At 39.0% G+C, this 27,165-nt stretch overlaps 2 protein-coding genes across 4 annotated transcripts; both read left to right on the top strand.

Annotated features, from left to right (window-relative positions):
- The first annotated feature begins 638 nt into the window (after window positions 1–638).
- Window positions 639–5,064, top strand: LOC141599221 (uncharacterized). 3 transcript variants are annotated; one of them, XM_074419165.1, is made up of 3 exons: window positions 639–1,113; window positions 1,411–1,626; window positions 4,714–5,064. In XM_074419165.1, exons 1-3 carry the CDS (start codon window positions 862–864, stop codon window positions 4,780–4,782), a joined length of 537 nt encoding a protein of 178 aa, XP_074275266.1. In that variant the 5' UTR covers window positions 639–861; the 3' UTR covers window positions 4,783–5,064. The 3 variants fall into 3 exon arrangements, with proteins under 3 accessions (XP_074275266.1, XP_074275267.1, XP_074275268.1); XM_074419166.1 differs by lacking the exon at window positions 4,714–5,064 and adding an exon at window positions 3,712–3,958; XM_074419167.1 differs by lacking the exons at window positions 639–1,113; window positions 1,411–1,626; window positions 4,714–5,064 and adding exons at window positions 3,272–3,622; window positions 3,712–3,958.
- Window positions 5,065–6,563: 1,499 nt separating this feature from the next.
- On the top strand, window positions 6,564–7,659 carry LOC141599220 (transcription repressor OFP7). Its single transcript, XM_074419164.1, has one exon. It carries the CDS (start codon window positions 6,681–6,683, stop codon window positions 7,533–7,535), a length of 855 nt encoding a protein of 284 aa, XP_074275265.1. The 5' UTR covers window positions 6,564–6,680; the 3' UTR covers window positions 7,536–7,659.
- Window positions 7,660–27,165: the final 19,506 nt, after the last annotated feature.

The raw sequence follows: 27,165 nt of genomic DNA, 5'->3' as shown, positions 1-27,165 counted from the left end.
ACTCGATCGAGTGTCACACTTACTCGATTGAGTACCCATCAGGTCAGCTATTGTTTTGCGTAAAAAGATACTTACTCGACAGAGTAAGTCCCACTCGATAGAGTACCCATAGACATAGAAAACCATAGTATTACACCGAATTCTTGCAAACCCGAACAACCAGAATCGAATTGACCTATTTCCCAGGTCTAACTGCGTGTCTGGCGGTATGGGTGAGCAGAGGTCCAAGACCGAACCGGACCTTAGACCCCAAAAATAAATTATGTAGACCGAAGATTGGACTCGGTTTAGACCAAACCAATTTGACCCGTTTTCCAGGTCTAACTGCGTGTCTGGCGGTATGGATGAGCAGAGGTCCAAGACCGAAGACCCCTAATATAAGTTATGTAGACCGAAGATTGGACTTAGTCTTGGACCAAACCAAGCCGAATTCTTCGGTGCGGTTCAGTCTTAGACGGAAATAGACTTAAAATTAAGATTTTTCACTATTTTATATACGATTATTAAATTTTGTATACCAAAATTCCAAAATATAAGGATCAAAAACCGGATATTGGTCCGATCCATTTTTTCGATCGGGACTTAAATTTACTCAGCCCTATTGACTGGCGGATAGCCTTCAAGATGTTAGATGTTGATGGAAAGACCTTTCATTACCCACTATTTCCTATTTTCCTTCCCAGTTCCCACACTTCCACAGTTCCCCTGTTCCACACTCCAATTACACCCCAAACTACAAACATTAAACATTTAAACCCACCACCTTAATTTTCCCTACCCGACCCACCAATCTTAACCAAAAAAATCCTCATCCAAATTCCAAAACCCCAAGAATTATACCTTCATCAATCAATCAATAAAATGAAGGATGAAGAATCACTTGTTCAACTAACATCCTCAAGCAAAAAAGACACCTCCACTGATCACCACCCCACCACCACCACCAACATTTTCGGCAAAGGCCGCTACAAAATCTGGGCATTAGCTGCCATCCTCCTCCTCGCATTCTGGTCCATGTTTACCGGGACCGTCACTCTCCGTTGGTCCGCAGGCAACCTCACGCGCTTCTCCAATGACCTCGACACTCCGCTTCGAGACGATCTCGATGTTCTCGTATATACTCTCACACTCTCGCTACTAATTAGTAATTACCCTTTTCAATTTTTTATTGTTTTCAGTTTTTTCTCGTCGACCCATTTCAGTAACCCGGATTTGCGAATCTGGGTCGGTCTTAATTATTTAATTCGAGGTTCCCGTTGCCTTTAATTGGAGTTTACACGCCGCTTTTAAATGGTGTTAATTTTTTATTTTCGATTTATTTTGAGTTTTTTCTCGTCGACCAAGTTGAGGTAAGCGGATTTGTGAATCTGGGTTAGTGTTCTTTTTTTAATTGGGTTTTGTTATGTGTAGGAAATGGAGGAGAGAGAAAAAGTGGTGAAATATATGTGGGATGTGTATACAAACAGTCGGCGGATGAGGTTGCCGAAGTTTTGGCAGCAGGCTTTCGAGGCGGCGTACGAGGATATGACGAGTGATGTTGGTGGTGTTAAGGATTTTGCCGTTTCTGAGATTGCTAAGATGTCGGTTCGGTCTATTGATCTTGATCCACCTCCTGTTCAGCTCACGGTTAGTGTTTTGTTTGTGGATTAATGTTTGGTTTTAGTTGCTCATGTTTGTTTAATTCGCGGTTACTGTTTCTGTTTCGTATTGTGATTCGATTTGTGTGGTTTGAGTTGAACTTTCTGTGTAAGAGCTAAGGATGTGTGTCGGTGATTCAGTGAAATGTGGTGGTGGTGCAAAATTGGAAGTTTGGATAGTGGTAGAGGTTATGGTAGTGAGTGTCGCTGTGTCGGTGGCTCAGTTGATGCTTTATGGTAGCGATTTTAGGCAACTGACGATTAGTGTTTGAAAGTAGCTCATTCTTGTTTAATTTGCGCTTATGTTTGGCGTTGCGATTCATTTCATGTGGTTTTAGCCTTTTAGCTTTTCGGGTTTCTGAGGAGGGGTGCTGGCTAATCTGGGAGTTTAACTTTGTGTGTGAGAACCTAATATGTTTTGCGAGTACATTGGAACTTTTGAGGATACCACAGTGAGTGTCGGTGGCTCACTGGGTTTTGTAGGATAGTGTGTATGTTTGTATGATTTTTTTGGTTTGATGGATGAAAATGCTTGTTAAGAGGAAAGGGTGATGCTGTATAGATGTTCGAGTGGTGTATATGAGCTGCCAAGTGTTTATGGTGTTTAACTGAAAAATTAAAAATTGTTGGAAGTTATAAGAGTGGTAAAATTTAGCCAAAAAATTACTTTTCTTGATGTTCTGGGGGTTGTAGGCTTGTAGATGCTACCTGTGTTACTCCGACTCACCGACACGTGTCGGCGTGTCCGACACGAAATTTCTGAATTACCCCGACACGGTCAACGGCGTGTCTTGACCAACCGACACGACACGACACGTCAATTTTATAAGCAAAAAATATAATTAGAAAAAAACATAAAGTTTCCATAACATTAAAAATTCCAGTTCGTACATAACATCCATTTCCAAAAATCCAAAAAACACACCCTAAAAACAGAATATCAATTCGAAAAATACTATCCTAGATCATTCCAAATTTCCAATCTCCAAAATCCAAACCATTCAACCGACAAATTGGGCATCAGTATCACTGTTATCTCCATCACCAAGGCCTTCTAATACTGGATCATCAACGGAAATATCAGCCAACTCTTCAACATCAGCATCAACATCATATTTGTCCCCACCTAAAATAAAAAATGTAATTCATGAATAATTTCAAATATATATAAAAAAAAGCAACACAATTATAGTTAAAAAGGTATATAAATTACCTAGATCCCAATACTTGGACGGCCCCTTCTTATAATTTTCTTCCTGCCTTGCTAGAAGGCGGATATTAGTATGAACTTTCACCAACATTTTTCGGTCTGTAGTCAGCCTATTTCTCTTTAGTGTCTTGATATTACCATAGTCACTCCAGTTCCTCTCACAGGATGAGGAAGAAGCAAGAAGCAGGTTGAGACAATAATCTAAATGCGAGTGATTGCAGAAGAGGAGCCGCTGCCCCATGATTAGCCCACCAGCCCATAGGCTCTTGATAATCACGGGAGGCAATAACATGAGCTTGACTAAAGTAGTCTAACCCCGAAGAAAAGGAGCCAAACTCTTTCATAACAGTCATAAAATCATTAGGATCGGGGTATAGTCTCTGGAAACAAATGTTTCTTTGGGTAGATACCTCCTGGTCTAATGATTTTATGACTGTTATGAAAGAGTTTGGCTCCTTTTCTTCGGGGTTAGACTACTTTAGTCAAGCTCATGTTATTGCCTCCCGTGATTATCAAGAGCCTATGGGGTGGTGGGCTAATCATGGGGCAGCGGCTCCTCTTCTGCAATCACTCGCATTTAGATTATTGTCTCAACCTGCTTCTTCCTCATCCTGTGAGAGGAACTGGAGTGACTATGGTAATATCAAGACACTAAAGAGAAATAGGCTGACTTCAGACCGTGCAAAAATGTTGGTGAAAGTTCATACTAATATCCGCCTTCTAGCAAGGCAGGAAGAAAATTATAAGAAGGGGTCGTCCAAGTATTGGGATCTAGGTAATTTATATACTTTTTAACTATATAATTGTGTTGCTTTTTTTTTATATATATTTGAAATTATTAATGAATTACATTTTTTATTTTAGGTGGGGACAAATATGATGTTGAAGAGTTGGCTGATATTTCCGTTGATGATCCAGTATTAGAAGGCCTTGGTGATGGAGATAATAGTGATACTGATGCCCAATTTGTCGGTTGAATGGTTTGGATTTTGGAGGATAGTATTTTTCGAATTGATATTCTGTTTTTAGGGTGTGTTTTGGATTTTTGGAAATGGATGTTATGTACGAACTGGAATTTTTAATGTTATGGAAACTTTATGTTTTTTTCTAATTATATTTTTTGCTTATAAAATTGTCGTGTCGGTTGGTCAAGACACGCCGTTGACCGTGTCGGGGTAATTCAGAAATTTCATGTCGGACACGCCGACACGTGTCGGCGAGTCGGAGTAACACAGGTTTTGTATAAGAATGCATCTTGGGAACCTCGCCATGTATTGAAGAAGTATATCTTGAGGATAATAGTTTACGTCCAGCCTCTATTGTTGGTGTCCTTAATCCTTATGCACCTCACCATGTAACAAAGAATAGGACTAGAATTCCTCTTCTGTGCTTTGGTCTTGTCTTAATTATGGGTTCTTACTCGAGAAGTTCACAAAGGCCTGTAATTTATCCAAAGATAAAAGATGGCTCCATCTATAGCGTATAGGCTTGTGATTTTGGGTATAGCGTTGTTCAGTTGAGGCAAAGGAGCTAGCTGTTCTACACAGTGATGTTGTTGTTTGCAGTTACAGTTCATCGAATTCATTTTTCTCCTTTTTCTCTCAAGACACTACAGTGATGCTGTTGTTTGCTCGCTTCTTTGTGGTTTGATTGAGGAAAGTAGTCTTCCTATGCACCAAGTTGAAAAAACCGAGTGGTAGCTCGCCATTAATCATGGTTGTAGATAACTTTGATATCTCCCAAAATATTTGTTATGTAGGTACTAGGTAGTAACGAATTTTCTTAGGCACGCACGCACGCACGCACAACTATTCGTGCTTTTGAGCTGTTCATTGAAATTGGACTTTTTTTTTTTCGTGTCACCAGGGGGGTCGAGAATCGAGACTGAAGCATGCAGAGTTCAGAAAGACCGCAACTGCAGGAGGAAATAGCTGACAATGGTTGCCATAATGCGGTTTTAAAAGACTCCATTAGGTGCACTTACCTGGCCTGCAAAATGCAAATAGCTAGGGGCCAAGGGGGCACTTAAATGAACTTGTATGAAGCAGACCTGTTTATTTGCGGACAAATGAGGATCACGTTGATCCTAGAAGCGATATATGTATTCTGGAAGTGATTGTCTGTATGAAATTATGAATCGAAAGACAGACTTAAGAGGTCTTTCTTGTATGATAAACAATATTGGTGGTTTGGGGTAAAGAAAACCCCCGGGAAGTTGATGTTAACATGTTTCAAATTCTAATTATGAGCACCATCTTTCGTGACTTTTTCGATGAAGTTAGCTGACATTTGCTCGATAAGCCATTGGGTATATATATAATACTCTTATAATGATCTACGACATGTCAAGGACCTAGACTAGTCGACTAGATTATCGTACCAAAATTGAAGTTCTCAATTATAAAGGGCGGTTCCTAGTAACGTTAATAGTGATATTAGCTATGTTCTTTTCGGTTGAATAGAACTGAATTGACAGCTAGTCTTGCTATAGACGGGTATATCCGTCTATTGCTATAGACGGGTCAAATACAATGAAAGTGGTGACATTTTTTGCTCCCACTACTCCACTTGTTGTTTGTCCTATTAGGAGAGTGGTATTGTATTTGGCTAGTCTTTCATTATAGACGGATATTGTCCGTCTATAATGAGAATTTGTGCTGAATTGAACTGAAATAGTCATGATTTTAGCATGATCTTGATTCTTGATCAGTAAGCTAGTCATCGTTAGTACCACAATTTATGCTTTTTACACGCCTCTTTTAACTGCAAGACAAACGACATGAGGGGTCGTCTCTGATTGAGTAACTATAGCTGATCTATGTAGCTTGCTGAACAAAATTGTTTCACCTCGAGCACTCTGCCAAAACAAATTACTGTATAATCGCACGTAATCTATCTAGTAATATTGGTAGATTCTAATGCACTTTGAACTACTGAAATTTTTAATTACGAAACAAACATCACACCCTCATAGCATAGCCCTTAGGTGTTGAAATGATCACATCCTTGATCCCTTATCCGAATCCAACGTATATAGATAGTTATATTAGGTCATATACTCCCGGTGATCACAGATGAGGAGGTCCGTTTTTAGTTGTCTTTTTACAAAAACAATTGTATCACCATGTAATACTGTCCCACACTATTATTAATTCGTAAGTGAGATAAGGACAGTTTTTAGATTCTCTTTTTCTTTTGTAAATTGATGATTTTATTCCTTTAAGACGAGTTAAGGCACGATTTAGACTCATTTACACCCAAATATGACAACTTTTGAAATAAAGGTCACCAATAAGCTATAAACACTAGCTGACCATTATAGTCATACTTAACTACTCCCTCCGATTCACTATGATCTTCCACATTATCTTTTGGGGAGTTTTTAAGATGAACGAGATTTGTGGTGGAAAATGGAGGAAAATGAAAAGAAGAGAAAATGTGGGGTCACAAGTCATAAAAATCACAAATAATAGACTAATAAGGAAAGTGGAAGAATTTAGTGAATTTGCCATTTTCGGAATTATGGAACATCTTAGTGAATACGAGGGAGTATAAAACAGTCTAAAATCCTCAGTTTTATTGTTTCAGACCCAAAATAAAAAAAATGCAATTAAAAACTCATCATTGCTTAACATTTAGTGGACAACGTTTTATCCAAAAATGGGCCACCCAACAAAGCATACTCCGTATATCATAAAATTCATGACCAGTCTTGTGCAGCAATATTAGACTCAACTCAACCCTCAACCCTCCCTTCCTATTTAATTCCCTCACTTTTTACAGTTCTCTCATTGACTCCTCACTTTATTTCTCCCTTTAAAATCACATTTTCCATGATCTATACACAACTACAAATTCTACCATACAAAATGAGAAAAGGCTTCATAAAATTCAAAGTCTCCAAATTAATTTCCTCCTTCAAATCCTGCCGTTCTAAACACCCTTCCTCCCTCCCTTCCAATCCTGAACCATATAATCATCGTCTCACTAATTCTCATATCAGACGGTCTCATGACAAACCCTATAAGGCCTTCTCCTTAAAGCGACACGTATCCTCTGCCATCTCATCCGCCCGTCGAAGCTTCTCTATCTCTAGTCCACGCACTTCCACGCATTTCAGGTGGGAGAAACAACCTCATTGGCACGTGATCGCTAAAATCCATAATTACGATTCTACCCCTCCTCGCTCCAAAATTTACAACTCCTCAGCGTCCGAGGACGTCTTACTCCTCCCTTCGCCTCCGACAAAACATAAGAGACGGTCTTACACTAAGCGTAAGAGAAACACGTATCGAAAGTCTCGTACCAGTGTTTCGTCCGACAGCGGACACGAGACCCCGGTTTCGCCGGCGAGGTTGTCGGAGTTTATGAGGAAGATGATTCCACCGTGTCGGGCGGAGGATGAGGTTGTGGAAGGGAAGGTTAGGGAGAGTTACGCGGTGGTGAAGCGGTCTGATGACCCGTATAATGATTTTTGGCGGTCGATGGCGGAGATGGTGGTTGAGAAGAACATGTTTGAGAGGAAAGATATGCAAGAGTTGTTACGTTGTTTTTTGTCTCTTAATTCGGAGTCTCTCCATGGTGTTATTGTTGCCGCGTTTGTCGACATTTGGGATGCACTCTTTCCTCGCTCCTCCACGTCTGATCAAGTGACGGAACCAGAATTTGTAGTAGAAAATAACGAGTAACTTTTAGGATTGTTCATTTGTTAATTAGTTTAGTCATTAGGAAGGTTCAGTTAGTCTTGTATAACGTCGTTTTAGCAAAATATCCTTTGTTCAAATAAGCACAGTAGCGGAGCCAGTATTTGAATTCAGGGGGCGAAAAATTTTAGAGGGGCGAACGACTAATTTCATATGGTATAAATTCAGAAATTTAACTAAAAACTTCGAAAATTTCATCCGTCAGGGGGCGACCGCCTCTATTAGCCACCCCTAGCTCCACCACTGAATGATCACATTATGTCGCCGTTAAGAATCGAGCCTTTAATTTTATGGTTGATATAAGAGAGTTTTTATCACTTGAGTTACCTCGTGGTCAGGTCTCACAATCTCACGTGCATGTTAACATGTTAGTGTAACAGCTATGAAATGTAAGGATTTGTGGAATTGACCGGTTAAATGAGACATGGAACCATATTTTAATGAGTAGAATCTTCTGTTGTGATCCCAACTCAATTCCTCGAGCTATTGATCTAATAATAGACTACCATTGACAAACAATACGGTTTTGACTGAGATTAATACTATGAATGAGTGTGCCTACACCCCCACATAGCTTATAGTGAACGTTTTGTATGGAAAATGGTTAAAATTTGTCATACGTTGTTCGCAGTGAAGGACCTTAATTATGCTCAGAGGAGGCTAGATGCCGATGGTTTTTTATATTCGGTGTAAAATTATCTTTTGGCCCCCTTAGCGTAACAATTAATATTAAATTTCGTACAAAAAAAATCAATAGTTTAAACCTCGATCTCTTATCATTTTTCCTGGTTGATAGAGAGGCAGTTGTAAACTTGTAATGGTGTTACAAATTCCATTTACTTTCATACTTGATTAACAACGACGAATTGTAAATTAAGAAGTACATAATTGAAGTCACTCAAGTTTTGATGGATGTTCTACTCGTAATGTTTAGTTTGTCCTTATCTAATGAGAATTTTTCAGAATTAACAATATAATAAGTTGTCATATTCAACCTCCTATTCTGGAAGTTATCGAAGAGGAACCTGATTTGCTACAATTTACTGAAGCTGAGGTCCAGGCGGAATTAAATTACTGGCGCAACTCAGTTTATTGTTTCATCTTGGGTGCAAATCCTCCCTGGGAGATTGTGGAAGGCTTCATTCGTCGTCTATGGGTTAATCATCAGGTAGACAAGTTGTCGTTCCTTCCTAATGGTGTTTTTATTGTTCGTTTTAAATCTAAAGCTGCTATGGATGCTGTTCTGAAACAAGGGCATTTCTTATTTGATAATAAGCCATTAATTGTTAAACCATGGTCAGCTGATGTTGATTTAGTTAAGCATGATGTTTCATCTGTTCCTGTCTGGGTCAGATTTCATAGGCTCCCTTTGAAATTCTAGGGGAAAGGGATTCCTCGTTTTCTGGACTTCTTGGTGAGTTTTGTTGGGGTTGGTGTCCTTAACAGTTAGTGCAAGGACTTATAAACCTCTAAAAGGATCAAAGGGCATACTTTGGTATTATTATCAGTTGATCCACGTTTATCAATAACGGTTGGCTTGCTAGATAAGTTTGACGTTATTGTCATACAGATGGCGGTGATCAACTGGTCCCTAAAAGTCACACCTATAGGATACGTTCGAGAGATGTGACAAGATGAAAATACTTTGTCATGTAGATGCCAAAATTGACTAACCAGTTAGTCCGAGTTATTTGACTAAGTAATTAGTCAAATATGTGATGTTGAGATATTATATTTAATACGGATTAAATATCATGGGCTAAGGCGAATTAACCAGTTAATTCGTAAAATTAAATATACGTGATTTATATTTAATTAAATGTATATTAAAATAATTATACAATACTGTTTTGTCGGACACGTATTAATAATTCAGCTAACCCGAATTATTAGCTGATGCCTTAATTTCCGATAACCGATAACAGTTTATAATATAAACCCGTCATATACATTTTAGCATTTGGTGAACTGGACCTCGAGCTAAAATTAAGAGGAAGTGGAAGCCCACTTCCCCATGCATGCATTCGGTCCAGCCGAACCAAACAAAAGGAGAGGCTCCCTCTCCTTTTGACCTAGACATTTTCATTTGCAGAAAAACTAGGGTTTCGAGAGAGCATTTTTCTCTGGAGAAACCGAGATCTCACATCTCAAGCAAACTCACATCAGTTCTCCCTATATTGCAAGGCAATCGGAGAACACTGTTCTAGCACAAGGGCATATCTCGGACAAGGTCTTGGGTGCAACAATTAGGAGGGAATCTGGTTTGATTTCTGTTCTTTACGCCGTTCATCAAGGACCCGAGGTTGATTTCTTGTTCCTTATCGTTTTTATGTTTTATGACTATATTCACATGTATATTTTACGTTATAGTCCTACAATTAAAGGGGTAGTATACGGATATTAACCCACAAGTGGTATCAGAGCGAGGCCACGTAAATTTTATATATGTGTTTTTCATAAAACGTTTTTGATACGATATTTTGTGCTTCGAATTCCGTGCCATGTATACACGGCAGAAATTTTTTTTTTAAACCGTGTCATGTATTACACGGTAATTTCATGTTTTTTCGATTTGGTTTTTGCATATTGTTGTTTTATACTGAGATTATAACAATATGTCATGTTTTGTAAATTGTCAAATTTGTTTTGATGCAATTTTGATCGAATTTGCAATTGTTTTTGTCTCGAAACTTGTTTTCACGAGGGTTTTGGTTTTTCCAGAGGTTTTCAGCCACTTTTGCATTCGATCGAGCGTATTTCTACTCGATCGAGTGCTGTTTTGTCTTGTTTTTGATCGATCGAGTCCCTATTGTACTCGATCGACCCTGTCTCAAAACCTTTTTGCTCGATCGAGTCCTTGCTGTACTCGATCGACCTGCTTTCAAAACCCCTCTGCTCGATCGAGTTGTCCTCGTACTCGATCGAGTAGTTTTGCTGATATAGGTACTCGATCGACCACCAGTTTAGTCGATCGAGCACCTCCTGATTAGCATACCCCTCGATCGACTTGCGATTCGATCGATCGAGCCCTGTAGTTCCTCGATCGAGCACTTATGTCCCTGGATCGAGGGATTTCGTCTTTAACAGCTTTGAAAATTTGTTTCTTTTGATTTAAATTTTCTTTTGGCTTCAATATGTACTTTATACGGATATAGTACACTCGCTTAGTAGTGAATCGGTTCACTCACGTACCATATAGTTGTTTTAAAGCGTCTTTAAAATGACGGATTATAATGGATTAAAATTAAATGATAGAAGCGGTTTTATCACACGAATTTTAATCATTAAAAGGTGGTTTGGATAAATTTAACATAATTACGGAATTATGTCATGAATAAATTTGTTTTGTTTTTAGTTGATGCATTTTATTTATCGTTAATTTATGAATGCCGTGAATGCTTTTTAATTACGTATTTAATTTTTACAAGTGATTGTAACTTAGTGTGGCCTTAGTAGAACGTGTTACCGTAATGATGGAACACGGTCTTGGTTGTATTTTGAGATCTTGTATCTCCGTTTTTGTTTTTTTTCACTTGTAATTACAGTTTTAATTAGAATGTAAATAGGTTTATATTTTGTAATTTTAATTGTAATTTTTGAGAAGACTAAAGATGGAGACCGGATGCTCACTCCCGCTACTTGGATCAAGATGGAACATCAAGACAAGCTTTTCGGGTCCAACGGTGGATTCCAAAGTTGTATTATGTTCTTATACTAGGATAGGCCACACTAGGAAAATTTTATTTACGTTTTTGCATTCCTTTATTTATTTTCGCAACGATAATTTGCATCATATTCCGCCTAAAAACCAAACCACCTAATTATTGCATGAAAACTGACACATATAGAGGTCACGAGTTAGTTTTCATTGACATTCTCATGTCACACGTTTTAAGCCATCATCCAAATAAATTCATTCACGACAGACGCTAGTTATTCGTTCACTTAAAATGAATTATAATTTTGATTGATGGGATCTTCCTCGTATAAACCAAAATTGAGAACGGTCTTTATAGGTCAAACTCCAATGAGTCCCTTCTTCGTCGGTAGGCATACTATGACCCCTTCTACGTCGGGTAAGTTGGAACCGATTGACCTATTTTATCTCAACACTATGGTCACTCGTACGATCCTGTGATTATGGTGGACTAAAAGATAGGATTTACGGAAATCTATCGACCAAGAGTTCTTCCTGAAGAATTAGCTAAACAGTTGGCTTATCAATTTACTGAAATTGAGTCTTGGGATCACTTGTATCATTCTTGAGGAGATCAATTATGCAAGTGCGAGAGTCTACATGTTTAAAATGAATTTTAAAATAGACTTAAATCACCTCGATGAGTTGCTTATTTCGTTTTGTTTTTCTTTCTTTTTCAGTGTAGATCACGTTTTAAACTGCTTAACATCAAATGGCTGGTTCAAGTGATAACCCAATGCCAAGTGCCACATTGGACCGTGAGTCCTGGCTTAGGATCTTCATGAGTCAGATGAATCAGTCCACTCGACTGAAGAATGACGGATCCAACTTCGCGGATCGGGAGGCAAAGATTACGGAATGCCGCCGCTGGCCGACGGAAAGCTCGATATCTCGCTGAGCCCATGCCGTTAAACCCAGTCCCACGGTGGAATTAACGAAATCAACAAGTATAATGATTTCGCTTTAGAAGTCAAAAGTGCGGTAAAGAACGTACTTATTTTTGCAATGGAACCCAATTTGCAGAAACGCTTCATAGCCCAAGGTGCAAACAAGATTTTCACCATGCTCACTAAGGAGTTCTCGAAAGCACCGAGAATCGTGACCTATGAGCATACCACTCGCTTCTTTGATGCGAGACTCCAGAAGGGCCAACCGGTTAGCCCACACATTCTCAGCATGATTGAGAATGTCGAGAAACTGGAGACCTTTAATCAGAACATCAGCGAGAATATTGTTATCGACCGTATTCTTCACTCACTCCACGATGGTTATTCGCAATTCAGAGCGAATTACTATATGAATGATTTGAAGAAAACTCCCCATGAATCGCACTCCCTCCTCGTACGCACCGAGAAGGACATGAAGTGCAGTGGGAGCTCAAAACAGGATATTCTCGTTGTGTCAAACAAAGGGAAAGGTAAGGGCAAAGCTCCGGCAAAAACCTAACGAGGGTAAGGCGAAGTTCAAGAAGTCGGGTTCAGGTAAGAGTGGTCCTGGTGAGGCGAGCAACTCATCAGGCATGACAAAGAGCAAGAGTGAAAACATGGAATGCCATCATTGCCACAAGACTGGGCATTGGAGACGCACATGTCCTGTTTATCATGAGGACTTAAAGGCAGGTCGTGTTAAACCTGTTGGTATGTCTTCTCTCTCTTCTACTTTTATTCATATGATTGAGATTAACCACGCAAGTTACGGAACTTGGGTACTTGATACTGGTTGTGGTTCTCATCTGTGTAATCATGTGCAGGGGCTCCGAAACATCGAACCCCTCGTAAAGGGTGAGGTGGACCTGCGTGTTGGGAATGGAGCAAGAGTAGCTGCCATCTCCAAGGGGACATATGTGATCCAGCTTCCAAGCGGATTTGAGTTGTCATTATATGACTGCTATTATGTACCTAGTCTTTCCAAAAACATTATTTCGGTTTAAGCGCTTGATAAACATGGTTTTTCATTTGTAATAGAAAACAATGCTTGCATTTTCTCATTACACGATATGATTTACTGGCAAGGCGGTTTCCATGAACGGAATTTATGTTTTAGATCGGACCTCGAAATATTACACGTAATGAATAAAAGGTTAAAGGTTGGTGACAAAGATCAAACATATCTATGGCAATGCCGTATGGGACACATTAATGAGAAACGCGTAAAACAGCTCATCAAACATGGAGCTATCTCGGCCTTTGATTTTCAATCATTTGGCACGTGTGAATCATGTCTCATCGGTAAGATGACTCGGATTTCCTTCAAAGGTGTTGGAATGCGCGCTGCTGACCTATTAGGGCTCATACACACGGATGTATGTGGTCCTATGTCAATCACCGCACGAGAAGGCTATAGGTATTTCATCACTTTCACGGACGATTTGAGTAGATATGGCTATGTCTACTTAATGAAGCACAAAAGTGAATCCTTTGAGAAATTCAAGGAATACCAAAATAGGGTGCGAACCTTGTTGGGTAGAAAGATAATAACACTGCGTTCGGATCGTGGTGGCGAGTATCTTTCTCACGAGTTTGATCAACACCTAAAGGACTGTGGGATTGCCCTACGCTTAACTCCACCTGGAACACCTCACCAATGGTGTGTCCGAACGGAGAAATCGAACACTACTTGATATGGTTCGATCCATGATGAGTCACACGGTTTTACCCGATTCATTGTGGGGTTATGCTCTTATGTCACCGCTCTAATACTTAACCGAAGTCCGTCTAAAGCTCATGACAAGACTCCATATGAACTATGGAAGGGAACGGTCCCTAACTTGTCCTTTATACGGGTTTGGGGCTGCGAGGCTTATGTCAAGTGGAGACACGAGGATAAGCTCGGCCCGCGATCGGTCAAGACATACTTTATAGGTTATCCTAAAGGATCACGTGGTCATTACTTTTATTCGCCAACCGAACAACGTGTTTTTGTTGCGGCTAGTGCGACATTCTTAGAGAAGGAATTTCTCGAGAATGCAAAGAGTGATAGAACCTTCGACCCGTCGGAGATTCCAGAACCAAATACCGAGCAACCATTGGAGGAACCAATTCCTTCAATCCCGGCTGCGGTGAATATTCCCGAGGAACCTAGGAGGTCGGGAAGAGTCTCTATTCCTCTGGACAGATACATCGGTATGGTCGAGGAACATGACATAGATGACGTTCTACTCTTAACGAGTAGTGAACCCGCAACATATAAAGGTGCCATGACCAGTTCGACTCAAAGCTATGGCTTGAGGCCATGCAATCCGAGATGGACTCCATGTATGAGAACAACGTATGGGATCTTGTTGACTTATCCGCTAAGGTTCGTCCCCTTCAATGCAAATGGCTTTACAAGATAAAGCATTCCGTGGAAGGTCAACAAGATATCTACAAAGCACGACTAGTTGCTAAAGGTTTCACCCAAGTGCCAGGTTTGCACTACGATGAGATTTTTGCACCCGTAGTCATGCTGCGTTCCATTCGGATTATCTTAGCGATCGCCGCTTTTCATGACTATGAAATTTGGCAAATGGATGTGAAAACCGCCTTCTTAAACGGCTTTTTGGAGGAAGAGTTGTACATGGTACAACCCGAAGGTTTCATCGATCCAGTACATCCTAAGAAAGTGTGCAAGCTTAAGCGTTCCATTTATGGACTTAAGCAAACATCAAGGAGTTGGAATCATCGCTTCGACCAAGTGATAAAAGAAAATGGATTCATTCGATCGGTCGAGGAACCATGTCTATATATCAAGTCGAGTGGGAGCAAGATTGTCTTCCTAATATTGTATGTTGACGACATACTCCTGATTGGGAATGACATACCTCTCTTAACTTCGGTGAAAGTATGGTTGAAGAACCATTTCCAGATGAAAGATCTGGGAGAGGCACAGAGAATTCTAGGCATCCGTATCTATCGAGATAGATCACGACGGATATTATCTCTCAGTCAGGAGTCTTACATAGACAAAGTCCTTGAGAGATTCAGTATGACTAACTCCAAGAAGGGGTTCCTTCCCATGTCCCCAGGGGTGCATTTGAGCAAGTCTCAGGCACCAGAGACACCGGAAGAGAAAGAGCGCATGACACGGATTCCTTATGCTTCGGCAATAGGATCAATCATGTATGCCATGATATGCACACGTCCGGACGTGGCATATGCATTGAGTATGACAAGTCGATTCCAACAAAGAACCAGGTGAACCGCATTGGTTGGTCATCAAGAACATTCTTAAGTACCTCCGGAGGACTAAAGATTGGGCATTGACTTATGGAGGCTCACAAAAGCTATGCGCAACCGATTCTGTGATGCTAGCTTCCAAACGGATCGTGATGACTCGAAATCTCGGTCGAGATTCGTTTTTACTCTTAATGGCGCTGCATCACCGGAAGAGTTCGAAACAAACTGTTACAGAGATTCTACGACCGAGTCCGAGTACTATGCCGCGTCCGAAGCAACAAAGGAAGCGATATGGATGCGTCAATTCTTACATGGGCTCTCTGTAGTGCCTAGTTCGAATGACCCGATCACCATCTATTGCGACAATAGTGGTGCCATCTTCCAAGCTAAGGAGCCAAAGTCTAGCAACAAGTCTAGACATGTACAACGGAAAGCTCATCTAATCCGGATTACGTGGAGCAAAAGACAAAGAGTGATAGAAAAGATTGCTACAGATGATAACATAGCATATCCTCTCACTAAAGCATTACGACAAGATAAGCATGAAGGGCACGTAAATTCCATGGGAATCAAACGTGTTCCTGAGTTGTAGTACTCTTTTATGGATCAGATTCATTCTCCTTTGTACTCTATACGACATCATCGTTTTGATATTTTATATATATATATTTTGTTTTTCATGTGGAATTGTACGACAATTTTGAACACCACAAAGTGAACTGAACAAACATCATATCTTGTTAGTCCTTAATTGCCCACATGAGCTGATAACTCGCAATTATTCTCGTGACGTTGGTTGATGGTGGGTTCAACGAGCCATAAGTCAACAAGTTGACTGACCAATCACAGAGGCGATTTATACGGATATTTCGTAGGACACAATTGTGACATCGACGTGGAGTCCTAAATGTTTTATAACATTCGTTGCCCGGTCGTGGATAGGACTTCCATAGTGATCCTAAGAGTCGATTCTTAGACTATCGACTGTCTCTTGAGACTACGGCAGATTTTGGGTGACTTTGGTTTCTATCTCACGGTCATCCGTAACAGGGGGCCAAGTAGTTTTTTTCTGGGTCATTTCATGCTGTGCTTAGATCGGAAGGAGTCGAGTTGAAGGAAATATTCAGCCTTTATCAGGTACTCGATATTTCTCGGGGCCACTCGAGGAGTCAGAATCGAAATGCATGGCCATGCTCGGATACGGATTCGTTTTATCAGTTAAGTTACTCTCTAGTCGGGGAAACCACTCTAGATACAGATCGATTGTAAAATACGACCTTTGTGGATCCAGATCTGCAAATTGTTTTACATTGAGTGGGAGAGATTTTAAATGAATATGAGAATCGGTTATCGCACCTACACTTGTTCGGACAAGTGGGAGTTTGTTGGAGCTTGTGTCCTCCAGTTAGTGCGGATAACGTCATTGCACATACACTTGTACGGACAAGTGGGAGCTTGTTGGGGTTGGTGTCCTTAACAATTAGTGCAAGGACTTATAAACCTCTAAAAGGATCAAAGGGCATACTTTGGTATTATTATCAGCTGATCCACGTTTATCAATAACGGTTGGCTTGCTAGATAAGTTTGACGTTATTGTCATACGGATGGCGGTGATCAACTGGTCCCTAAAAGTCACACCTATAGGATACGTTCGAGAGATGTGACAAGATGAAAATACTTGTCATGTAGATGCCAAAATTGACTAACCAGTTAGTCCGAGTTATTTGACTAAGTAATTAGTCAAATATGTGATGTTGAGATATTATATTTAATACGGATTAAATATCATGGGCTAAGGCGAATTAACCAGTTAATTCGTAAAATTAAATATACGTGATTTATATTTAATTAAATGTATATTAAAATAATTATACAATACTTTGTTTTGTCGGACACGTATTAATAATTCAAATAACCCGAATTATTAGCGATGCCTTAATTTCCGATAACCGATAATAACGATTTATAATATAAACCCGTCATATACATTTTAGCATTTGGTGAACTGGACCTCGAGCTAAAATTAAGAGGAAGTGGAAGCCCACTTCCCCATGCATGCATTCGGTCCAAATTAACCAAACAAAAGGAGAGGCTCCTCTCTCTTTTGACCTAGACATTTTCATTTGCAGAAAAACTAGGGTTTCGAGAGAGCATTTTTCTCTGGAGAAACCGAGATCTCACATCTCAAGCAAACTCACATCAGTTCTCCCTATATTGCAAGGCAATCGGAGAACACTGTTCTAGCACAAGGGCATATCTCGGACAAGGTCTTGGGTGCAACAATTAGGAGGGAATCTGGTTTGATTTACTTCTTTACGCCGTTCATCAAGGACCCGAGGTTGATTTCTTGTTCCTTATCGTTTTTATGTTTTATGACTATATTCACATGTATATTTTACGTTATAGTCCTACAATTAAAGGGGTAGTATACGGATATTAACCCACAAGTTTATTAAATGTGACCAAGCTACTGAAGAAAAGACTAGAATTGGGTATGCTCGTGTTATGATTGAATTGTTGTTTGGGAAACCCTTGCCTGATAAAGTTAAATTCTTAGACGAGCATGGTGAAGTGGTTGAGATTGATGTTGAGTATGAGTGGAAACCTCTGGCCTGTAATGTTTGTAAGGGAATTGGGCATAGTGATGCAGATTGTAGGAAGCAGAAAAAGAAGCCTGCCACCAAACCTGCAACTAAGCCTGTCACCCAAGTTTGGAGGCCAAAACCTAGTGTGCAAGGTCCAATACTTCAGAGTAAAGGGAAAGGGAAGTCTCCTTCTACTCCTGTAATTGTGACTCATTCTGGGACTCAGGTGGAAGTTCAATTAAAAACCCCGGCTGTGTGGCAAAGGAATGGGCAGTATACCTCAGGTCCCACCCCTATCAGGCCTATTGTCAGGATGAGTAGGCAGGAGGTAACTGAGGGAGCTGGCAGTGTTCATACTTTTGGTCAACAATCCTTTCTGGAAGCTCTAAACAAATCCAAAGCACCCAAGGTAGGAGTTGGGACAAGTGGTAGTGAAATTCCCTCCCTTGTGGGGGATGTATAATCTTGGGTTTTGGAATGTGAGGGGGCTAAATAATCCTACTAAGCAAAGGCACGTGAAATGGTTTATGTATACTAATAAAGTAGGTTTATTTGGTCTCCTGGAGACTAAGGTTAAAGCCTTGTCTCTAAAGTGTCTTAATAGTATCCTCATGGATGGTTGGAGTGTTTCAACAAATAATGGGTGGCATAAAGGAGGGAGGATTTGGGTTTTGTGGAATCCTTCTATTTATCAAGTTGACTCCTTGGACTATTCTGCACAATGTATAAACATGAGGGTAATAGAAATTGCTACAAATAAGAAGTTTAATCTGTCTATGGTGTATGGTTTCAATGATATGCAAGGCAGGTATGAGTTATGGGATCAGTTGACTAGTTTTGCATCTAGTGTTCAAGGACCTTGGCTGGTGTGTGGGGATTTCAATACAGTCTTGGCACATTCTGAGCGGCTGGGTGGCATTAGTACTGATGCTGAAATTGAGGATTTTCATGCTTGTGTGACCAAGTGTGATTTGTTTGATAGCCCTGCTATGGGGTCTTTGTTCACTTGGAACAACAAGCAAGATGCTGCTACTAGGGTGTATAGTAGGCTGGATAGAGCTCTTATTAATAGAGAATGGAGTATGGATATGGAAGAGATGTATGCCCATTTTTTGCCTGAAGGAGACTTTGATCATACTCCCTGCATTATCAAGAGTAAAAATCAGCTAACTCACCATAAGAAGCCTTTCAAGTACTATAATATGTGGGGGAAGGCTTCTATTTATCTTGCTACCCTTAGTGGCTGGTGGAATATGGAGTATCATGGTACCAAGATGTTTTGTTTGGTGTCCAAGCTTAAAGCTCTGAAGTCTAAGTTCAGAATTTACAACAAGGAGCATTTTTGTGATATTGAAAATAGCTCCCTGATGGCCTTGCAGAATTTGGAGTACATCCAAACTCAGGTTGCCCTTCATCCTGGTGACATGAGTTGGATTGATAAAGAACAGGCTGCCATTAAGGAGTATAAAGAGTTGAAGGATGCCTGTACTCAGTTTCTCAGACAAAAAGCAAAGGTCAGTTGGCTCAAGGATGGTGATAGCAACTCCAAATATTTCCATGGTGTTATCAAGAGTCATTTTCTGAGAAATCAAGTATTGGCTATTAAAGATAAAGATGGAGTGGAGCATGATGATCCTCAGCATATCCAAGAAGCTTTATTACAATATTATAAAAGTTTATTAGGGGAATCAGTGCCTACTGCTAAGGTCAATTTTAAAATTATCAGGAAGGGTGTTATTTGTAATCCTGCTCATTGTGATATGCTTCTCAAGCCTGTCACTGATGAAGAAATAAAGGCAGCTATCTTCTCTATTCCTGATCATAAATCACCTGGACCTGATGGCTATTCTAGTGCATTTTACAAGGATTCTTGGAGTATTATAGGTGATGAGGTATGTCTTGCTGTTAAAGATGTGTTTAGGTCTGGAAAACTTCTCAGGCAATTGAATACTACTGTCCTTACACTTATTCCAAAGTGTAAGAGTCCTACTCATGTCACTCAGTTTCGTCCTATTGCTTGTTGCAATGTCCTCTACAAGTGTGTTTCTAAGTTAATCTGTAACAGGCTAGCTGAGGTGTTACCTGAGATCATTAGTCTAAATCAAGGGGGTTTCATCAAAGGTAGGAGTATCATTGAAAATATCTTGGTGTGTCAAGACCTTGTTAGGCTATATAATAGACAAGCCTGCTCCCCTCGTTGTATGTTTAAGATGGACTTGATGAAGGCTTATGATTCTGTGAGTTGGGATTTTTTAAGGGATCTGTTGAATGCCTTTAAGTTCCCTCATCAGTTCAGAGATTTGGTTATGGAATGGGTGACAAGTGCATCCTTTTCTATCTCCTTAAATGGAGAAAATTTTGGGTTCTTTCCTGGTAAGAGGGGCCTTAGACAGGGAGACCCCATGTCACCTCTATTATTTACTTTGAGTATGGAGTATCTAAGTAGGATTCTTAAGTGTGCTACTGAGAAGCTGCCTTTCCAATATCACCCCTTTTGCAAATCTCTTAAACTGACACATCTAATGTTTGCTGATGATTTGTTGTTATTTTGCAAAGGGAATGCACACTCTATAATGCTATTGTTGAGGGCCTATTCTGCTTTCTCTGAGGCTTCTGGGCTTAGGATGAATGCTCAGAAGTCTAGTGTGTATTTTAATGATGTTAATGCTCAGCTCAAGCAAGATCTTTTGTCCATTTCTGGATTTATAGAAGGTACCCTGCCTTTTAAATACCTTGGAGTGCCCATTACTGCTGGGAGGCTTCTGAAGAAAGATTGTGCTTTGTTGATTGAGAAGATAGTGGCCAGGATTAGAAATATTGGAGCTAAGCATCTTTCATATGCAAGAAGGCTTGTTTTAGTGTCCTCTGTTCTTTATACTATGCATAGTTATTGGGCTGCTATGTTTGTCCTTCCTAAGAGTGTTCTTAAGAGAGTGGATGATATTTGTAGAAACTTTCTTTGGGAAGGCAACTCTGAATATGGCAAACCTCCTTCTGTTGCTTGGCATAAAGTCTGTGTGCCAAAACAGGAGGGGGGACTAGGGCTCAAACAGTCTCAGGTTTGGAATATTGCTTTGGTTGGAAAGTTAGTTTGGTGGATTGCAGTGCAGCCTGACAGGCTTTGGGTTCAATGGGTGAACCATGTCTATTTAAAAGAATCACCTTGGCTTCAGTATAACCCTCCTTCAGACTGCTGTTGGTACTGGAGGAAAATTTGTGGTGTCAAAGATACCATAAGTGGTGGTTTTTTTTGTTGAGGGTCAGTGGTGTCAGAATGCTGGTTTGTATACTGTTAAAAGTTGTTATCAATGGTTAAGAGTTAAGAGGGATCAGGTGGACTGGCATAGGGTAGTCTGGTGCCCTGTGACTGTCCCAAAGCACACCTTCATTGCCTGGATAATCTTCCATCGGGCCTTGAAGTTGAAGGATAAGTTGGTACAGTATGGTGTTTGTGATGATGATCTCTGCTGCATCTGTCAAATGCACACTGAATCTCATCATCATTTGTTTACTAGTTGCCAATACAGTCATGAGCTTTTAAGCATTGTTGGGAATTGGGTGGGTGCTGACATTACTACTGATGGTTGTCTACTCAATTTTGCCCGGAGAAGATGGAGTAAACTAAGGAAGAATATCACTACTGCTGCTGTCTTAGCTTGTTGGTATCTTATTTGGATGCAGAGGAATGAAGCACGGATAAACCTATATATCACTAGACCTAGTATTGTAGCTGCTCATGTTAAGGAGGTCATTAGAGGACGTTTTAATCATTGTAAACCAGTTAGTATCTCTCATAAAGATGCTAACTAGTTGTCTAAGGTGCAATTAGTGTAATTTTTGCACTCAAAATTGTGACTTTGTATCCAAAAGATGATGTGATGTAATTTGCGATTATTAATGAAAAGCTTACCTTTTAGCAAAAAAACAATATAATAAGTTCGATTTGTATATTCTATCCTATGAAGAACTTAATTTGAAACAATTTAAGTAGAAAACGAGAACTTCTCAGATTTTAGGATATCCATCCATTTAGAAATGTCAATTTCATTCACATACGGATGAAAATCCGATTTAAATGAATGTCGGAGTTAAAGTACATACTTGACTCTTGGAATGTTGCATAAAAACAAAATGTAAAAGGAACAGCATAAGATTCGGATGGAACGAGTCCTCCGGAATTTGCTCAATTGAGTAATTATTCAACTACAATGGGGTCTACATGCCTGGCCACTACACTTTGATTGAGAAATCAGCAATAATCAATACACAAATTCTCCTTTGTGACGGGTAATATCCCGTCACAAACTTGTTACGAGTCAAATAAAATCTACTTTAATAGATAAAAATAAGCCATTTGTAATTTCCTATACACTCTTATTTTTGTCGTATCTATTTATATGGGTGATTTAATCCGTCATAAACTTGTGATGGATATAGGTGTCACAAGCATTTTGTGGAGTTACTGTAATCAATAATCATGGCTCAATTGGAACACAAGGACATTGATGAATTTAGATACTTTGTGAATTACATGTCAACGGACAAGTATACATCGTGGCCCTCTAAATGAGTTCCTCTCTTTATATCATGTTTGGTGTGCCATTACACTATGATTTTGGTGTTCCTATTATTTTTAATAGAGCTGATCAAATGCGGGTCGGTCCGTGCGGCCAAGTCCGTTTGGCCCGCTAAAATAGTGGGCTTGGACAAGAAAAATAAAAAATTAAACGGGTAACGGACAAGAAAACTAGGCCCGCTAGAATAAATGGACGGGCTTCGACTAACCAAATTGCCCATGGGCGGCCCGCTAGGCCCGCTATTAAAATTAACCTAAAAAAAGTTCTCAAAAACCTTCAATATCCGACGTTCTCTGCACATTTCATTTACAATTTGTACACTCTAAACAAATTAGGTAGCGTAAATGAATATTTATGCCTTACGTATAAGTGGAAGATTGTGGGTATTTACACTTGTCATATAAAGGTTCTTCGAGAATGGACATGCTAACGGGATTGTGGTATAAATATAATACCTTTTAATTATTTACTACACGGAAGTGTATGTAACCGCTAAGAGTTAGTCTTGCTGAAGACGGGTCGGAACAAGTGACGGGTAATGTTACTCATAAAACAGATAAGAGGGACAAGGTGGGGGCACCCCCATGTGCTTTCCTCTCTCCTCTATTTGGGTCATTTGTGAGAGGAAATGGTATCCGTCACTCCAAAGTGACGGATACGTGCCGTCTTCAATGAGATTTTGTGAACCGCTAATAATGCCGCACAAAGACCAAGGCAAAAATGAACTTTTGATGTTTGTAGAACATTGTCAAACTTGTATTTTTTCCAAAATCTAGTAAAATTATCATTTGAAAATTAGTATACTTTCTTAGGGTAAGCTTTTAAAGACAATTGTTAAGTTTTAGTGGGATGTAGCGATAACAAACTCGTGTTTTAATAAAAAAACTAAGTTCTGTATTTGATTTTAGTCAGGCCCGCTCTTTTGAAGTGGGCGGGTACGGACAGTAGAAACTGGCCCGTTTAGCGGGCTCGGGCTATAAAATAAGGCCCGTCGGACACTTTTTTCGCAGCTGGGCCTGGCCCGTGTCCGGCCCAAACCCGCTTTTAATCAACTATACTTTTTAAGTCCTTAAACGTTATATTTTTATTCATTTCATTCATTAGTTTACCTTTTTTTTTCTTTATAAAAATATTTTAATTAAAAATAAATAAATGATTATAACCGATGGAATAATATATAAATAAGAAAGATACATGTATAATAAAAAGTTTTTGGGTTACCTAGTTAATGGTATATGTATGTTACTAGAACCATTTCATCTTTAGAAAGTGACGTAGCTAATAAGTGATTAAAGGTTAATAGGTTATATAATGTAAAAAATCATGTACAGATAGTATAATTAGACCATCCCCAAGCAAGGTCAATTGCTAGGTCATGACCTTGCTTGGTCACACTAATCATCAATTAACAAAAAAATTATGGTGACCTTTGGAGAGAAGAGGTCAATTTGTGATCTTTGGTGGTCAATTTGTGACCTTTGGTGGAGCAAATTGACCCAACTCATGATCTATATGTGGCGATATGTGATTGGTTGATAATATTAATAATTAATAAAAATATATATATATGAAAAAGTGATATAATGTAGAGAGATATAATTGGTTAGAAAGTGAAAAATGATTGGATTGATGACCTAGGCCGTGACCTTCTGCTTGAGAGGGTGGAAGTAGGTCAAGATAAATAAAGTGAGATTAAGAGTAAAACTGGGTCGTGACCTAATTAACGCGACCTTTGCTTGGGGATGGTCTTAGGGTAATTAAAGTACCACAAAATCTCATTGAAGACGGCGATATCCGTCACAAGATTGTGACGGATATCGTTTCCTCTCACAAAATACCCATGAGAAGTGAGTGGGGGACCACATGGGAGGTACCCCACCTTGTCCCCTCTCCCTTTTTGCGAGAGGTCTTCAGCTTGTGACGGGATTAGCCCGTCACAAGCAAGACGCTTTGTTAAAGTACTGACAATCTAATTTCTTGTCCGACAGTGCTAAATTACACGTAGGGTTTTTGAGAAGCACGCTATATTATGAGTTTTATTATAATGTTCACCTATTTTTATTGAAGACGGAAATATTTCGTCAGAAGTTGAAGACGGGCTAAATATCGTCATTTTAGTGACAAAATAAAGATAAACTGTTAGAGCAACTCCAATGGTTCCATTTAGAGATCTGTTTGCAATTATTATAAATTTTCAAGCAAAATGCTCACCATTGGAGTAATAAAATACAAACCCGGTTGCAAGCAGGTGTAGCTTTGTCAAACTACGTAGCTTGACTCTTAAAGCGGATAAAAATAATAATAATAGAAAAACAATAAAATAATTTATATATAATACCTATTGTTATGTGGGTTCTTTTAAGGTACCATATATTGTAGCTTAACATTGAAGACTGATGTAGCTAGAAAACTTTGTTGCTTGAAGCTCTTTTGCTTGTGGCCCTTTTGTTAACATTGTTTTGGAGTGTAGGGTACGATTACAAGAATATCCTTCCGTGAAGATTATTTTTGAGAAGCGGTCTACCAACTGTGTCGTCGATGCCATCTGCAAGTACTCCATCCGGACTCCACCAATGATGGCCGCTTTATTTGGGACCATGTTCCGTCTTTTGTACTTGCTTTGTATTCGTCGGATTTAGTTTATGCTTGTAATACTTTGTCACCCGACCCTCCCCCTTAGACTTGTGTAAACTTTGTTAACTTTGTGGTTGCCTTTGATTTATTGCTCTCTTTCCACCAAAAAAAAAAAAAGATGTAGCATGACAAGTTACAAGCCTATGTAGCTGATCATTGGAGTTACTCTTTATAGCTTAAAAAATTGTTCTGATAACGTTTTATCTAAAAAAAGTTATATTTTCATCTTAAAAGATCACATTTTACCCCGTTTTAAACTTGTGACGAAATATTACCCATTTTTAGTAAAACTTATTCAAAATGTTTTTAATGAGTGGGTAAAAGAATGATTTTTGTAAGAAATTTCAATTATTCCTTGAACGCACGCACGTAAGGGCAGAAGTATAGGACACAAGGGCAATGTCCTGTATATTTCTCGATGATTCTATGCGTGGGAAACATGCAAGAAAATCAGAAAATGGGACTGAATTACGTGTGGTAAAACCTAAAAGCGGATTGACGTATATAGAGCTAGGGTAGCCATGCATGGATCTTTGTGCAAATTAACTTTAGATAACAGTAAAAACAAAACAATAAAGTCCAAGTTAACATGTTGCGTATGTATTGCGTATTTACTTGTTGCAGACTTGCAGTAATTAGACTATCTGGTGAGTATAGGCTTACTGGGGTTCAGGTTCTGCAAATCCACTGTGTCCAGTAATTCTAGGAAATTTATCTGCCGTGGGTCACGACGGTAAAAAGTTAGAATAATGCTACGATAGGTAGCGTCATTTCATTATATAGCACGTTACTTTATTACTGTACTACACTACTACATGCACAATCTCTAATCTACTCCCTCCTATTCCGAATAAGTGTCTCATTTGGACAATGATACAAAAATTAAGGAATATAGTTAAAATAATGAAAATTATTGTATTGGTAAGAATATATGAGTTAAATAATGAAAAATATTGAATATGATGGGTTATGGGTGGTTGGGGTGGTAAATAAAGAAAAATGCTAAGGATAGAAAAGTAAAAACCATGTCCAAATATGGCAAATGAGACAGTTATGTGAATAGACGAAAATAACAAATGAGACAGTTATTTAGAATAGGAGGGAGTATTAGTTTCACGATGAAAATTGACCAAACACTACGCTGATAAAATGAATCTGATGAACAGACCACAGTCTATGAGAGTTACTCGTATGTTTTTGAGTCGCGTATCAGTGTCACTCGATATACGTGAAGATGCCCAATAATTCCGCAAATAGAAAAGGGGAGTTTACCAATTTAAAAGCTAAGGACTACTATCTCTAATACAGTAATACCAATTGATTTTAGAGTGAAATTTGTTGGGACTAATGAAAGAAACTCTTTCTCCTCTATTCGGTCCTTTATTTGGGTGTGTCATGTTTACATGATTTAGCGTGGTATTAGACTATGTACAACAATGATTTTTTTCACAAAATGACAAAAAAAAATCACCAAAAAGTATTGATTAAATAATCAAACTCAAATTACTTGCGCAACATTGTGTTGAGTTGTGTTGCAGAGCAACCTAAGGTTGTGACACTCCCTTTCTCTCTCCCCACGCCACATGTCAATAGATGATTGGACCTTTTTTTTTTCAACTTTAAAAGCAAAATTGATGCAGATTTGTTTCCATTGTAAATGTACAACAAGTTATAACGGCTCTATTTTTTTTTAAAAAAACTTTATTAAAATAAAAAATAATTACATAGATAGTCATAATTTTTCATTCTCTATAAATAGAGACCAATCTTGATATATTTTTGATCACAAAAAAAATCCATATTTTTCCTCTGTAGCTTATAATAACCAAAATACCACATATAACTCCTTAAAAATTAACCATTTCAATAATTATGGATCTTAATGACCTTAATTTTGGAAATACCTCAAATTCTCCACAAAATCAAAACTCACAAAGTTACCCACTCAACTCAATAAAAAAAATCATT

This window comes from Silene latifolia, chromosome 9 (assembly GCF_048544455.1).
Source record: "Silene latifolia isolate original U9 population chromosome 9, ASM4854445v1, whole genome shotgun sequence".
NCBI classification, from domain to species: Eukaryota; Viridiplantae; Streptophyta; class Magnoliopsida; order Caryophyllales; family Caryophyllaceae; genus Silene; species Silene latifolia.
This window is presented reverse-complemented; position numbering and strand designations above follow the sequence as displayed.